This window comes from Alligator mississippiensis, chromosome 5, assembly GCF_030867095.1.
Source record: "Alligator mississippiensis isolate rAllMis1 chromosome 5, rAllMis1, whole genome shotgun sequence".
In the NCBI taxonomy this organism is placed as follows: Eukaryota; Metazoa; Chordata; order Crocodylia; family Alligatoridae; genus Alligator; species Alligator mississippiensis.
In genome coordinates, this window is record NC_081828.1 from 217,514,008 (window position 1) to 217,530,386 (window position 16,379).

Below are 16,379 nucleotides of genomic sequence, written 5' to 3' on the forward strand. Positions count from 1 at the left end.
CCCTCCTGCTGCTCCTCTCTCTGCAGGGGCCCTTCCCCATGCCCAGCACAGGGGGTGGGAAGCCAGGAGACCCTTGAGGTCTCATCCTGGGTCTTCCACTGACTTGGTGCCCAGGGCTTAAAAATACACAGTCACCGTCAAGCAATACAAGGGCGAAGGGGAGAAATGCACCCCTGAGAACAAGATCCTCTCCCCAACGTTGCTTGCTTGACTGCTGCAAGCTCCCTGCATTGTGTGCTGGCCAAACTGCAAAATGGGTGATGGGATTTGCCTTCCCCGCCAGTGCAGAAGTGCCGGTAACAAGATGCCAGACACCGCAAAGCTCCCATCCTTTGGACAACAGCCTTTAAGGTGGTGGGCTGACCTGGGCTTTGGAGCTGTACGGACAGGCTCCTCGGGCCGTTGGGCTTGAGACAGCTCCCCGATCACGCGTGCGACAGAGTAAAGGCTGACCGCATCCTGGACAACCCTGCCCTGCGAGGAGCGGGGTCAAACACGGCTGCATCTCGGGTCCCCCGTTTGCTCTGCTCTACCCGGCGAAGAAGCAGTGACCGGCTCAGTGCAAACACCGGGCTTCACGTCTGAATTGCAGGATGGTTGTTTAATTTCTCCAGGCCGCGTGCTGGGCGTAAGGCTGCCAAGCAAGCTTTATAGCAGCGGCTCTCAATCTTTTTTAGACACCAGACCCCGCTTCTAGGCAACGCTAGCTCCGCTACTGCTCTTTTTTTTTGACTACAGAGAGGTACTAGAGCAATTCTCCCATTGCAAAGCACTCAGGAAGCCCCCAGCGGGGCAGAAAGCTCGTGATGCTCTGCAGCCGGTGAAGCACGTGTAGGTGCGGGCACCCCGCGCAACAGTAGACTTGCAGGGCACCCTTCAAAGGAGCGTACGGTGCCCTGGAGCAAAACGGCACCCCGGTGGAGAATCGTTTGCTGAGGCCTGCATTGGTGGCCTGCATCGGGGAAGATCGTCAACAGCTGCTGGACCATTTCATGGCAGGGAACACAGGGCTGGGAGCAGAAAGCAGAGCAGGAGATCGGGTGGAGGGTCACTCTTTGCGGGTGCTATCAAACCTATTTGCAGTGGATCATTGTATCGTGTCGTAGGGCTTGGAGGACTTCGCACACCCACCCTGCTAGTGAGTGGCGAATAACGCGCGGGTGAATAACTCGCATCCTAACAAGGTTTCACGCGGGGTGAAACGACTCCTTTGAGGACTTCGGTACTGTCGAGACTTTACACGGGGACGGTTTATCACCCGTCAACCAGCCTGTGGATACCTATGGATAAGCAGCTAGGCTCAATGCACCCATGGGAAGAAAGGCTAAATTGGCAGGGATGATGATTTGACGAGTAATTATTTAATGAACCGGTCAATTAACCAAACTCTTGAGCCTGAAAAGAGGAAGGGGCCTTTCTGCGAGGCCCGGCGAACTCGCGCTGCAGCGGGGAGGCAGCCGGCTGCTTGACTTTTTGGGGTTTAAAAGCAAAAAAAAACCCAAAAACCACTTCATTTCAAGTTCTTTCCTTTTTTTTGTTTTTAATCGTATTTCAAAAAAAGTCGGGTAAAAGTACAAAAAAAGTCAGTCGCGTCACAGCAAAGATTTAGAAATCACAGCGGTGGAGCTAACCCGAGCGAGACACAGACAGAGCACAGACCCAACGACCCAACGGACACGACGCGCCGGACGAGCGTCTGGATTCTTCTTCGTTTTTGTACGATCATTGTTACGTGGTTGGTTTCCTCTGTACAACATACACCAAAGCATGCCATGGACCCGGGGGGCTGGGGGGGGGCGGGACGCACGGTTATGAGACACAAGATGGGTACGTGAGGACACGGGATGCGTGTGAGCTCTCCTCCCTCTCCGTTGCCTTCATGTCAAGTTGTTCTGCAGACAGTTCACCTCGGCCTCGTCCGGCTCCCCCTTGCCGCTGTCGTGCTTGGGCGACGTGGAGTTCTGGATGTTGAAGGACTCCTCTTCCTTCGTGCAGGGCTTCAGCGACTCCTGCAGCTTGTGGGGAGCCGCCGGGTCGTCCTGGAGGGGAAAATGGGGGGGCCCAGAGGAGAAAAGGGGCGAGGGAAGGTCAGGAGCAGGCTGTGCTGCAGATGCCCTTCCCCTCCTTGAGAAAGCAGAGGGCGGCGGTACGGGGTAGCAGCAACGCAAGCGGGCACGGGCGCGGGCGCCGCCTGCCCGGGGGTGACAGCAATGGGTCCAGGGGCGAGGCTGCGGGGTCCCATAACCCACAAAAAGCAGGGGCCTCTCCCCCCACGTGCTGCGGAGGTCCCCGCCGGTTCACGGGGCGCTCCCCAGCCTTTGCTCCTGCCGTGGGTCTAATGACCACGCATCCCGCCGGCCACCGAGGCCGTGCAGAGAAGGGCTGGAGCCAGCGACCGTGGATGCAGGGGGCTCGCGGGCAAAGCCCGGGAGACGGCGTCGCTCACCTCCTGGGGGCAGGTAGCCGCAGCCTCCGATCTGTGCACACCAGAGGAGGCAACTGCAGCGGAGGGAGCTGAGCCCCTTGCCCAAAGCTCGTGCCAGGAGTTTGTGGCAGCCGGGGAGAGAGCCCAGGAGTCCCGATCCGTTGCCCTGCACCACCCCGGGCAGCGTTTCTGCCTCTGCCCCATGACCGAGCACCCTAGATCTGCTGGGCTGCCCCCTTAAACCAAAGGGAGATGGTTTAAGCAATGCCCACATCTGCCTTTCAGACCTCCGGCGGCTGGGGAGCAACACCAGCTCGGCTCCGGGAAGTTGGCATTGCAAACCTCAAGCGGCGCCACCCTCTCGCGGACACAATCGGCTCTGCTCTACTGTGTGTCAGGGGGGCTATACTGCTGGCAGCAGAGGGAGATTCACCTGTAACTCCAATAGGGGCCCAGGGCTGGTCATATCAGCTCCTGGGTGACTTCTTTCCTCCTCGTTAAATATAAGAGCTCTTTTTGCCGTTCTGGGGATGCACGGCGCATGGGAAGGCCAGAACAGGCTGCCGCCATTGTGTCTGACCTCCTGCACGGCACACGCCGGAGACTTGCACCGTGCTCTGCCCGGCGTGGCCATCCCGGGACCGACGGCCGCAAGGACGGAGGGGCCTGGGGTCTCCAGGGGCTGCTCAGCCTTGCGCTGGGGTACTGCGTGCCCTGCCCCTGCTCACGGGATGGATATTCCCTGCGCTGGCCAGGCAGGGGTCCTATCCAGCTGGAGATGCCACCACTCCCCTGGGCAGGCCGTGCCGCCACCTCGCTGGCAACCGAGAGCACAGCCAAATTGGCAATTCACCCTCCTGCATCGGCCGCACGGTGCTGCTCGGGGCTGCCTGGTCTTCTCCAGACACAGCTGCATCGCGCTGGTCGGGGGTGAAGTGTTCCCTGTAGACTCCTTCCCTTCTCCTGCGGCAGTGTGCACATGCGCACGCATGTGTATGTGCATATGCACACGCATGCACACACAGGCCTCGAGCACAGCAAGATGCTGCTGGTGCAGAGAGCTGCCCGCGAGCTGACGGTCACCCCGTCCCCTAGCTGAACCCCTGGATCCGTGCGAGCTCGGCCCCTTGCACCCATAGCTCGCTCCTGGCCTCCCCTATTGTCACCTACTCAGTCCACCTGTTTGCACTGGACCAGGCTTTTTAGCTGCCTTGCTGTGAAGCCCCGCCATGGTAGCAGCCCTCGTGCTTCGGGGCTCTCTCTCCTTAGAGCCCCACCCCGGGACTGCACTCAGGTGTAGAGTGGGGTGCACACTGCAAGGGGGAGACCGGTGCCCCTGCTCCTCTCTCCTCTCCCCGGTGCCCCCAGTCGCCAGCCAGGCGGCGAGCGGCTGACGCTGGACACAGACACACGCAGACAGACACGTGTGCAGGTCCGTGGCCGCCGGGGCGGGCGGGAGGGCGGGAAGGGGGCGATGCAGAGATGAGCGCAGAGCAGGCGGGCGCCAAGCGGCTGCAGCGCGGATGGGGGCGGCTTTCGACGGCCCTCGGGGTGACGGGGTCTGCTGGGAGCCCCGCTCCAGAGCTGGGTGCTGCACCCGGGGGCTCGTGCTCACGGCGATCGCATCCGGCGTGACAGCACGGGACGACACAGCCATGTACCCTGTCCATCAGAGGGGCCTGATCCCTCCCGGCCCCAGGGGAGCCAGGGGTCCTGCCAGCGCCCCGGGCGATGTCGGAAGCAGCCCCCGGGGCGGGCGGGGGGGAAGGAAGGGGGCAGCAGGCAGAAGGGGGAGACGTGAAGAAGACGATTACCTGACAGATAATGTTATCATAGTAAGCCAATGCACGGGCATGAGGGGAGAGGTTACGGGGGGTGTCGCAAAGTGTCCTTACATTTGGGTGGGAGCCCTCGGCAATGGTGGACAGCGAGAAGTTGTCGTTGTGCAGCTCCGACGGCGTCCGGTACCTGGCAGACAAAGCGAGGGGGGTCAGTGTCCGCGGCGGTGGCTCCCTGCACCCCCCCGCCGCCCTGCCCGTGCCCAGGGGGGCTCTGGTCCATGCCCGCTGAGGGACGCTCCTCACACCGGGGATGCCAACCCAGCAACTGGGGACTCCGCCAGCGCAGGGCAAGCCGAGCCGGGGGTCCTGGTCTTCACAGGGAGCCCCCAGGTCATGGGGAGGGGGATCGCCCGCGCGCTGTGGCTGCTGTCCATGTGAACACAGTGCATGCACACGCCTGCCTTGCACACACACACACACACACACACACAGAGCAATGCTACCTGCTCTTCCCCTTGCTCTGTATCATGCACACACCCCCCCGACAGCCTGCACGCCTGCGTGCTCGCTCTCCCTCTCCCTCTCACACATGCACGCACACTTTATGCTGCACACATCTGTGCTTTCTGGCACGCACCGGCCAGCACGCACGGCAGCACCTGCACACACGCTATCGTCCCATCAGACTCCCGGGTGTGTGTGCAAATGCGAGTAGAGAGAGGTGCAGGTTGGCTGCTCTAGGTGAGCATGTGTGCACTAGTGTGTGTGTGCGAGACACGTGGCCTGTACACGGCAGGGGTCCCGACTACCTCTGGGGGACGAGAGCCCTGGGGTCCTGCTAGTGACTGAGATATCGCCCCCCACAAAACCCTCCTCCTCCATCACAACCATGGGGCACAGGCCTGGGAGCCAGGACAGCCTGAGGGCTGAACCCTGCTCCCGAAACGACTCTCTTCCACGACTCTGCACACGGCACTTCCCTGTGCCTCAGTTTCCCCCATCTGAGAATCTGAGCTGATCCTTAGACCCTGGAGGATGGGAGAAAATCTGGGGCATGTGTGCACTGTGTGTACACCATGTGCGTGGACCCCGGGTATATGGGGCATGTGTGTGCCATGTGTGTGAAGCATGTGTGTGTGTGGGGGGGTGTACTATGTGCATGGACCTCATGCGCATGGGGCATGTGCCATGTCTGTGAAGCACGTCTGTGTGGGGCATGTGTGCACTGTGTGTCTGAGACACTTGTGCTCTGTATGAGGCATGTGTGTACCAATTGCACGGACCCCATGTGCTTGGGGCACATGTGCACCATGTGTGTGAAGCATGTGCGCATGGGGCATGTGTGTGCTGTGTGCGTATGAGGCATATGCATGCCGTGCACATGGACCCCATGTGCATGGGGCAAGTGTGCCATCTGTGGGAAGTGTGTGCAAGCGGCACGTGTGCACTGTGTGTACGAGACGTGTGTGCACCGTGTGCATGGGGCACGTGTGTGTGAAGCAGGTGTGTGTGGGACATGTGGGGAAGAATCTGCCGGGCTGCAGGAGGGAAGAGCTAGATGAGCTGGGCTCTGGGGACCCGGACAGGGGCCTGCTATCCCTGGGGTGTGGGGGCTCCATGGGCAGGCAGGCTGGCAGCGGGGGCCAGATGAGCAGGAAGGCGGTGGCAGTGCCTCCCTGGGGGCAGGGGGGCGTCATTCACGGCTTGGGAGGCCACCAACGCTCCTGGCTAATAATTGCACTTGGCACTTTGCAAAGAGTCATTAACGCTCGTTAGGGAGCCGGCCAGCCCGGCCCTGGGGGAGCAGGGATGGAGTTGTGCAGGCCGTTCCAGTGCCGGGGTGCTGCACCCCGTTGCACCGCAGGCGGGGGCAGCCCCCAGCAGGATGCCCCATCTGCTCCGCTCCCGCAAGGGTGCCCGAGGCAGAGCCCAGCCCTCGGGGTCAGGTGGGCCTAGCGGGGACCCCGGAGCTGACAGCAATACAGACACGCTAGCGCAGGGGGCTGCCTGGGTTTCTCAGCTCTGCTGGGGCACGGGGGGTAGGAGCTGCCTTGCTGTCGTGACTTGGAGCCGGCAGGATTTGGGGTCCTCAATCCTTGGGGCTGTAAGGCTGCCTTTGCCTCTTGGGGACGTGGCGAGGGGCTCCTGGCAGCACGGGTCTCTGCCCAGGCTATTTGCTGCCGGACATGGGGCGTGCAAAGGGTCCGAGTCCGCTCACGACACCACCGCCCACCTCCCCTCATGGGTTTCCGAAGCCAGAAGAGACCGCGGCGAGCCCTGCGTGTGACGGCTCACGTCGCCCAGGCTGGGGACCTGCAGACATCCCGTGATAACCCCCAGCCCCACGCGAGCCGCGGGGACCAACAAGCTTGTGTTCACAGAGCTCTTCGAGGTCCCCTCTACACGCTACAGGTATCATGCAATTAACTGGTTAATGGTACAACGACCTTGAGGCCAGGAAAGTACCTATCCCACCACAGAAAGCTCCAACCAGCTATAAAGTTAGACCTTAAAAATATGTGCTAACTTTATAGCTGGTTGCTATCAAGCTTCAGTTTGCAAATGTAGCGGGGTCTCCCCTGCAGCTGGGAGCCCTGTCAGCTGCCCCTGGGCCCTGGCAGCACATGGATGTGGGTGTTGAGACCCAGGTGGGTCCTGGAGCCGGGGGTGCAGCTGCCTCCGGGGTGCGTGAAACCCCCAGGCCTGGAGGATCACAGCTGCCGTGCACCGGGGCACCTCCACGGTTGGATGCCCCTCAGCCAAGGGGGTCTCCCAGGCACGGGAGCTTGTTTCTTGCCGGTGCAAGGGGAGCTGGGGATCAGGTGTGATGGGCTCTAACATGATCCCACAATCGCATCTCCTGCCAGGCAAGAGCGGATCACACACCAGATCCCATCGTGACTTGACCTGCCCATGTAGAGGGGGCCTAAATCACTAGAAGGACTTCAGGGGAACAATTGCAGGCTGTCTTTCTAGGAAGCAGAGTCATCCAAAGGCTGAAGATCCCCCTCACTGAAATGCAGCCACCTCTGGGGTGGGACGCAGCAGCGGAAGAACAGACTGCAACGATCTAGGAAGAAACCCTTGTCCGATGATGCCTGCGGGAGGTGCAGGGGGGCTAAGAGCCCGAGCCGGGATGACGGGGATGCTGGGGCGGACACCCCCGTGCTCACAAAACGTCTCCCCGAGGCTCGCGAACTGCAGAACCAGCGCCCGCCGCGGAGGATTCCCCTCCAGACAGCGCCGAGCCGCAGGGATCCGAGCCGACGTCAGGCTGCGAATGCAGCTGCCGCGATGGCAGTGGGCCCAGCCTGGAGTGTCCCCCGCTCGGGGAGCTCCTCCTGCCCGTGACGGCGGAGCCAGGCCCCGCCGCCCGGGGAAATTTACTGCCTGCTGGAAGCAGAGCGGAGGGACGAGCCCGTTCCGGCTCACGGGTGACGCTGCCCTCTGCTCCGCGCCACGGATGCTGTCGTGAATCACGCACCGCCGCTGCCTGGTCCACGGACAACCCTGCGCTGTCTCAGCAGGGCCTGGAGACCCTCTGTGCTGCCTGTCCCAAGGGCCGCGTGCTGTCCAGCTGCCGCAGCCCACCCCAGAGGTGGACGCATTTCACGAGCAGGGTTTGGCCAAAGCCTGACAAGCCTCTCCGCCGTGCCAGTGCCTGTTTCCCCCCTATGTCCGCCCTCCAGGACAAGGCAGCCACCGGCTGGGAGCAGAGGGGGCCTGAAACCAACAGGCACGGCCACCCCATCCCTTCTGCTCCTTGGGGCAAGCAGGAGGCTTCCCTCCCTCCCTCCCTCCCCGCCGGCCCCGGCTCACTTGGTCTTGCGCAGTTTGTTGTTCTCAGTCTTGAGCAGATAGAGCTTCTTGGCGAAGAAGACGGTCATCATGAAGAGCAGCAGCACGACGAGGGCGGCCGAGCCCACGGCCACGCACATCACCTGGAAGTCGGTGATGATGGACTCGCAGCGCATGCCCTTGTGCCAGATGTAGTCCTGGGTGTTGCACCTGCAACGGGACCCCGGCGGGCGGTCAGGGCAAGCCACGGCCCGGCAATGCTCCCCCATCCCAGCCACTGCCCCGGCCCCGGCCCCGGCCCCGGCCCCGGCCCCGGCCCCGGCCCAGCCCCACGGACCTGCCTGGCCCCAGGTCCTGCCCTGCGGGACTGTGCCCGGCTCAGAGCAGGACCCCGGCTGGGCAAGCTGGAGGGTTCCCCCTGGACGGACCGCCCCAGGTACACGGGGGCCATGCCTGCAGCACACACGTGTTCTCCTTGTGCACATGGCACGCATCTGCTCCTCTGCATGTGGGGTCCCTGCAACCAGCACGCACATGCCCCATGTATGCAGGGTTTGTGCACACAGCACATAGCATATATGCTCCCCTTGTGCACAGTCTGCGCCATGCAGCACACGCATGAGCTCTGTGCACATGGGGCCATGTACCGAGCATGTGCATGCCCCGTACACATAGGGCCCATGTATGCAGTGCACACGTATCTATGTACACATGGTCCACACATACAGCACACACGTGTCCTATGCACACGGAGTCCACGTACATGGCACACTTGCCCCCCCACAGGCCTCACACACATAGCACACACATGCCCCATGCACGTGGGTCCATGCACATGGTACACACATGCCCCATGCACACATGCTTCACACACAGCACACAAATGCCCAGTGCACACATGCTTCACACCAATGGCACATGCGTGCCCCATGCACACGGGGTCTATGCATACAGCACACACATGCCTCATTACATATGCTTTACACACATAGCACTCATGTGCCCCATGCACACAGCACACACATGCCCTCCATGCACACATGCCTCACAAACACAACCTTCACATTCCCATGCACACAGGGTCCATGCACATGGCACACATATGCCCATGCACACGGGGTCCATGCACACAGCACATACATGCTTCGCACCCACGTGCCTCATACACATAGCGCGCACATTCCCTATGCACACGGGGTCTGTGCACGTGGCACACACATGCCTCACACTCATGGGCCCACACACACAGCACACGCATGCCCCCAGCATGCAAAGCTCCCATGGCTGACAGGCCCGCTGCTGTCCTGTGGCACAGGCTGCCAGCGCTGATCCGCGGCATGGGCACATCCCAGCGTGCCATCTCGGTGGAGCGGCGCTGACCTACTTCCCGCCCCGCTGAGCAGAGCAGAGCAGAGCAGCGCTCTGGGCAGGGCGGGATGGGGAAATCCCTCACCCTGCACCAGCCAGGGCTCAGGGCACCCGGGATGCAGGGAGCCGGGGCTGGGCATCAGGAAGTCCCCGAGCACCCTGAGAGGAGGAGATGGGTGCACCGAGGCCGGGAGCCTCTGGAGTCGCTGGGAGGGGGGGGATGGAAAGACAGACGCCCGAGACAGATGCCAGGGTCTGCTCCAGGCCTGAGCTCCTCTCTGGGCATGGGTGTGTGTGTGTGGGGGGGGGTCCAGCACCCGCTGTCCTGAGCACCCCACCCTGTCCCTGCCCACTCAGGCCTGGAGGAGCACCCCACAGGGGCAGCCAGAGACCGAGGGGCTGATCCCAGAGCAGAGCCGGCTCCCGCGGCCCCAGCGCGACAGGTGGCTCTGTGGGGTATGCCAATCCCAATGCCAGGTATCCCAATGCCAGGGGGAGCATGGAGAAGCAAAGGCCCCGTGGGCCAGCGTGGGGCTGGAGGGTGCCTGGCTCTGCTGGGCCAGGGCTCCAGACTGTTGCATCCCCTCCATGGACGCCACGGGAGCCCCGTCTGCCCTGGGCGCCAGCCCCGTCCGTCCGTCGGGGTCCATCGCACCGTGATCTGTCTCCCCCCAGGGGCCAACTGGCCTCATTCACTGGGGAGCACCAGGCTCACTGCTCGAGGGGGTGCGGGCCGGGAGCAGGAGCCCAACACACAGGCGTGCGCACGGACACACATGCATGTATTTGCACAGGCATGTGTGTAGGCACATGTGCACACAATCACACCTATGCACGCACAGACAGACACGCACACGTGCACACAGACAGGCATGCAGATGCACTGCACGCACACACATACGCACCACAAACATGCAAGCACACACGGGCACACACATGTGCATGTCACACCCATGCACACACATGTACACACACAGGTCTGCAGATGCACCACGCACACACGTGCATGTGCACACACACAGGCACATGCACACACACAGGCAAACACACACACGTGCATACAGCGATAGCTGTGCACATACATGTACACACACATGCAGGCATGCTCATGCACTACTCCCAAGCTCTCTACACATGCATGCACACATGCACAGCCACGCACACATGTACGTACGTACACACACACACGCATACAGATACGTGCACACAATATGCATGTATATGCACACACATCAAACGTGCTCCCAGGTCATCTCCAGAGCAGCCAGGCCCCCCTGCAGCACCCAGCCTGCAGCCAGCCCCCGAGCCGCACCTCAGCCCGTCCCACCTGTGCCCTGGGCCTCACCTATGGCCCAGCCCTTCTCTGCCCCTCCTGCAGCCCCAGGGCCCCACGTTCATGCAGCATGCAACCAGCACACCCTGCGGGACCCAGGTTCCCCCGTGGGGCTGCACCGTGGTGGCTGGAAGAAACAGCCTGGGGGCACTGGTGCCACCTGGCCCTGGGGACCCCGCCTCACCCCGAGCTGTTCATCACAAGCAGGGCCCAGGGCCCAGCCACAGACCCACCTGGGTCAGCGCTGCACCTTGGAAAGCCCTGGCTGGCTCCCTGCCCCCTTGGGTTTAGCTGGAAAAGCCCCTTCCCCTCCACTGCCCTTCTGATCCTGGGGAGCCCTTAGGGATGGGACTGGCAGGGCAGAGGTGCGACATGGGGGTGGCCAATCCCCACAGCCCACCTCAGCCCCTGGCCGGTGGGACTTGGGCATTTTGAGGCTGCTAGGAGAGGCAAGACCCTCAGAGGGACCAGGGGCCAAGCCTTAACGAAGCCTTAATGAGGTGCGAACAGCTGAGAGCGGCCTGCAGCGACTTAGCCGGCTCCCGTCCATGTGGCTGGAGGATGCTTTGACGGTTGAAGTCAATGGGATCTGGCCATTAGCTGCCCCCTTGACCCACCCGAGGTGTCTTACATCACCCCCGCCACCAGCTCCATCCCTCCAGCCCTGCTCCCCGACCCTGCTGGGCCCACGTGCCCCCTACCTGCAGAAGGCTCCCAGGCTTTCCACCAGGTAGCATTGGCCCCCGTTGTGGCAGTAGCTGGGGAAGATGTCGCACACGGACTTGCAGGAGTTGTTGTGCCGCACGTAGCCGCTGCGGCACTCGGTGCCGTTCTCTCCTGCCACGGACGCCGGGCTCAGGTCCTTGCTGGGGTGCGGCCGGGCGGTGGCACCAGGCCCGGCCACGACGAAGGTCTGCAGCGGGGGCACGACGAAGCGACGGCTGGTGGGTTCGGCCGCCAGGGTCTTGGGCACGGCCGGGGTGGGTGCCGCACGGCCATTCTCGTCCTCCAAGTCCCTGGCCAGCCCGGCGCCCCCGTCCTCCTCCTCGTCTTCCTCCTCGTCCTCCTCCGGCTCGTCCAGCTCGTCGTCCTCGCCCTCCTCGTCGCCGTCGGTGTAGAAGGAGGTGGTGGGGTAGAAGTCGGACTCGTCGAAGGGCGTGAAGTCGTCGTAGAGCTCGTGGAGGGACCAGGACGAGGCCTTGTCGCCCGGCTTCTTGGCCGCACCGGGGCCCCCGGCCGCGAAGTCGTCCAGCCCCTCGGCCCCGCCGTGGCTGTCCCCGTCGAAGAGGTCGTAGTAGTCGATGTCGATGATCTCGGAGGCCGTCTGCTCCGAGGGCGGTTCGGGGGTCTTGAGGCCAGCGGGGGCATCGGTGGCTGATGGCAGTGCCTCCGTGGGCAGCCAGGTCACATCGGTGTGGCCCAGCGCGCCCTGAGCCGGAGAGCTGCTGGCCAGCTCCAGCCACAGCTCCAGCGACTCCTCCTTCTGGGCCGAGCCGGGCGCCAGGCCCGGGGTGCGGGCCCCGGGGGGGGGAGACCCCGGCCCGGCGTCCCCGGCGGCCTCCAGGAGGAGGTCGGTCTCTGCCGAGTCGGAGCTGAGGCCCGGCGTGGTGGACGGGCGCGTGGTCCCCGTGGTGGGGCGCTGGGTGGGCGCTGAGGCCCTGCCCGCCGGGTCTCCGCTCCCGGGCTCCTCGGGGCTCTCGGGGGCAGGGGCGGTGCTCTCCAGGGCTCCCTTGGTGGCGTTTAGGTCCAAAACAATAGCCTCCCCATCCGCCGGCCACGCCACGCTGGTCACGGCGGCTGAGGCCTCCAAAGCCTCCTCATTGTCCCGAGCTGACAAAGGCTGCGGGGGCCGGGCACCGGGGTCTCCCGTCCCCTCTGCGCAGCCCGGACACGGCCGGGACGAGTTGCCCGCTCCGCTAATCTCCGCGGGGCCGCGTGGGACCGGGTGGGCTGCTTCGGGGAGGCCGAGATCAGCAGGTGCCTGTTGCCGAGATGCCTTCGCTTCGGGGGCTGCAGCTGGCACGGGATTCCCCTCCACCCCCGGGGCATCTCCTGGCGGGTGCTGCCAGCTTCCCCCTGTCCCTGGGGCTTGGTGGGGACCCTGCCGGCCCCCCACCCAGGCCTCGGCGGCGCTGCGGGGCCGTTCGGACGCTGGAGGGGACACAGGGAAAGAGGCAGCATCAGGCAGCGCGGCAAGGGGGGCGGGGGTAGAGCCCCCACCAGGCCCCGTCTGGGCTGGGCATCCCACTGCCCCCCTCCCATCCCCAAAGCACCTCCCTGGGCTCGAAGACCCCCCGCCCTGCCCTCCAGGGCTCCCCCAGCCTGGCAAACCGCTGCAACGGAGATGCCTGCCTGCCACGCCTGACACGGGGGGTGCCGGCAGCTCCCCGTAGACCCCCCCTTCCTCCCCAGGTGCAGGCTGAGCGCCCCCGCCCCACTCCGGTGGGGGCAGGATGCGCCCCCCCTGCACGCTGCTGGCTTGCAGAAGCCAAAGGCTGGCGGTGGGGGGCAGCATGCGTACACCCACCCCCCCAGCACCCCTTAAAACCCGGGGGTGCGGGTACTGTGCACCCCCCGCACCTGGGCATGCACCCCGTGCATGCACCCCTTGCACCCCCCGCACCCGGGCACGCACCCCGCACGCGGGCATGCACCCCTTGCACCCCGGGCACGTACCGGGCGCGGCCCCCGGGAGCGCGGCGAGCGCCAGCAGCAGCAGCAGGCGGGGCAGGGCTCCCCCGCGGGCCCCGCTCCCCATCGCGGCTCAGGGCGGCAGCTGCTGCATGGGGCCGGCTCGGCGCAGCCCCAGCCCCATCCCCGCGCCCGCCCGCCCGCCCGCACCGCCCGGCCGGCCGGCCCGCCCCGCCCGCAGCCCGCCCGCACGTCGGGCTGACGCGCCCGGCCGGCCGCGGGAGGAGGAGGAGGAGGAGACGGAGGCGGGGGCCGGCGCGCTCCAGCTGTTCCAGCTGTTCCAGCTGCGGCCGCAGCCAGCCCGCGCTGCGCTGGCACCGCAGGAGGGAGCGGGGTCTGGCCCAGGGGTGCCACGGGGGACGGAGCTGGCTTGAGCAAGGGCGCTGGGGCCATGCCAGGGCTGACCGCCCCCCGCCCCAGGGGCATGGAGATACCCACACCCTCAAAGGCGCTTCCAGCATTGCCCGACAGCAAATTCGGAGTCGAGGAGATGACCCCCAGCTGCAGCAAAGGGGGTTGAGGCCGGCGACGAAGCGAGGACCCTGGGGCGCTGGCAGCCGTGGTCTGCAGTGGCGAGCGGTCGTCCCTCCAGCTCCACGGCGCGGCCATGCCACTCCTGGAGATGGTTTTGGGGAGCTTGGAAGTCCGCGTGGAGCCTATTTTTATGCTCCTCCACCCACCCGTAGTCACCACCAGTCTGGCCGCACCGGGCCCAGAAAGGGGGGGCAGGGGGATCAAAATTAACACATCTTGACAAGAGACTTCACATCGTTCAGCAGCACGTGATGGAGAAGCTGGTGTCGTCTGATCTCACAGGGCTCAGCCCCAGGGGCACCTCTGTCATTGGGGGGGTTCAGAGCAGGGTCGACCCTCCTCCGCCAGGGACAACTTGGGGGTCCTGGGCTGGTGGATCTCTCCCAGGATCCTGGTTGTAAGGTGGGGACCCTTTGGAAACGGGGAAATGGTGGCAGCGTGGAGCGGGCCAAGCTGTAGCAAAGGCCCGTGAGCAGGGCTCAATGCATGGGGAAGCAGGGCTGGAAGGGACTTCCCAGGCAACAGCAGTGTGGTGCTCCCAGAGCGACTACACACAGCGTCGCTAGAAAAACCTTTCTTTGTTTAACCCACGTAGTTGAGGAGAGCGGCGTGGAAATGCCAGCCAAGGGTAACCCAGCCCTCGCCAGTAACCAGGAGCATCTCAAAGAGGTGTTAACTCCCCGGCACGCTGCTCTGACGGCACCTCGCCTGCAGAGCAGGAGCAGAGAGGAGCGATGAGCGACCCCAACCACTGCCCCTTTGCAAGAGGGGGGCCTGCCGCCCCTAAACCCCACAGCGCGTGGGGCCGTAGGGCCCAGGTCAGGCTTCGATGCGAGGTGCTGGGTGGCTGGCACATGGCAGAGCACGCGGGAAGCCCACAGCACTGCCTGCATGAGACGGGGGCGCAGACGTAGGAGGTGTTATGGCAACACCGCTGGCTGTGCTGCCCCAATTTTGTACCAGCTGAGGAGCTTCCCCACAGGAAAAGGGGACGGATGGGCAGACGGGAGGCTCAGCCCGGGGACAGACAGGTGGAGGGAGATCCGCAGCACAGAGGGACGTAGCAGAGCCTGTCGTGGGCACGGACTGGGTGTCTCCGGGAGCCACTGGTGCCTCTGCAAGCAGGCAGGTGGCTGGCGAGGTCCCGGGGTCCTGCCTGCGGGTACAGCCTGTGATGGGTGGGTAGGATTTGCACACAGAGCTTGGGGCTCCTGCAGCCGGAGCATGCTGCAGAAACCCGGTCCCCACCCTGCGGAGCACACTGCAGAAACGTGCAGCAGAGCCAGGCCTGCAGCAGGACCCAGCCCCCTTCCCTCCCCTCCCCTCCCCAGAGAGAGGCACCAGGGGCTGGCACATCTGCACCTGCAGCTGGCTGGAGGCGCCGGGGCCAGCTGTTTAGGTGGTGCAAGACAGAGCAGCCCCATGGACTCTCCCTGTGGCTGGGAAAGCAAGCAGGAGAGGGGCTGGGATGGGCCAGGGACCTTGGGGTCTCACTGCAGGGCAGCCCCCAGGCCCCCAACTAAAGCAGCTCCCAGGCCTGATGGCAGAGGCCAAGGGACCCCAAGGTGGCGGGGAGGGCCCCAGGCCTGCGCCGGGCTGGGGGAGGGGTGGGCGTCCAGGCTGCAGCCGACAGGCATTGAAGACGCCGGAGCCAAAGAAGAAAAGGGATGGAGAAGAAAAGGGACAGAGAGTTTGGGGGAAGGGGCCGGGGCTGCAGCACAGAGGCTGGATTGAGCGGGAGGGCAGAGGGGGGCGAGGAAAGGCAGACGTGACCCGCCTGCCAAGCGCCGAGCGCTGCGGGGTCCGGCAGCAGGGAGAGGGCAGTGCCCAGGCACCCCCGGGGGCAAATGGGAGCAGGCCTGGCCCTGGAGGGTGGATCTACCAGTGTGCTACGATGAGATGTGCGTGTGTACATGTGTGCATGCATGCATGCAAGAGCAGAGCGTGTCTGTGCATCTGTATGAGAATAAATGAGTGAACGTGTGTGAATGTGTGCATGTGTGTACACGCATGAGCAGAGCATGTCTATAAGAATGTGCGTGTGTACATGTCTGCACATACATGAGCAGAGCACATCTGTGCAACTGTATGAGCATGAATGAGTTCACGTGCGTGTATGTCTGTGTGCACGTGCGCGAAAACAGCATGTCTGTGCAACTATATCAGAATGAATGCACGTGTGTGTGTGCACGTGTGCAAGAGCAGAGCATGTCTATGCACTTACATGAGAATGAATGAGTGCATATGGGTGTGTATGCATCTGTGTGTGCGTGTGCATGTGTGTGTGTGTGTGTGTGCGCGCGTGCATGTGCAAGAATAAAGCCTGTCTGCAAGCTGGTATGAGAACAAATGAGTGCACATGCGAATGTGTGCATGTAAGAGCAGAACACATCTGTGAACCTGTATGAGAATGACCAAGTACACGTGTGTGTGCACAGGTGTGTGGAAA

The 16,379-nt window shown here is 63.8% G+C and overlaps 1 protein-coding gene across 1 annotated transcript; it reads right to left on the minus strand.

The window, feature by feature from the left end:
- Positions 1-1,513: 1,513 nt before the first annotated feature.
- Positions 1,514-13,518, minus strand: CSPG5 (chondroitin sulfate proteoglycan 5). Its single transcript, XM_006268299.4, has 5 exons — positions 13,382-13,518; positions 11,407-12,856; positions 8,026-8,214; positions 4,321-4,393; positions 1,514-2,039 (listed from the first exon to the last, which is right to left on the minus strand). The coding sequence occupies exons 1-5, from the start codon at positions 13,461-13,463 to the stop codon at positions 1,878-1,880; spliced, it is 1,956 nt and encodes a 651-aa protein (XP_006268361.3). The 5' UTR covers positions 13,464-13,518; the 3' UTR covers positions 1,514-1,877.
- Between the last annotated feature and the right edge of the window lie 2,861 nt (positions 13,519-16,379).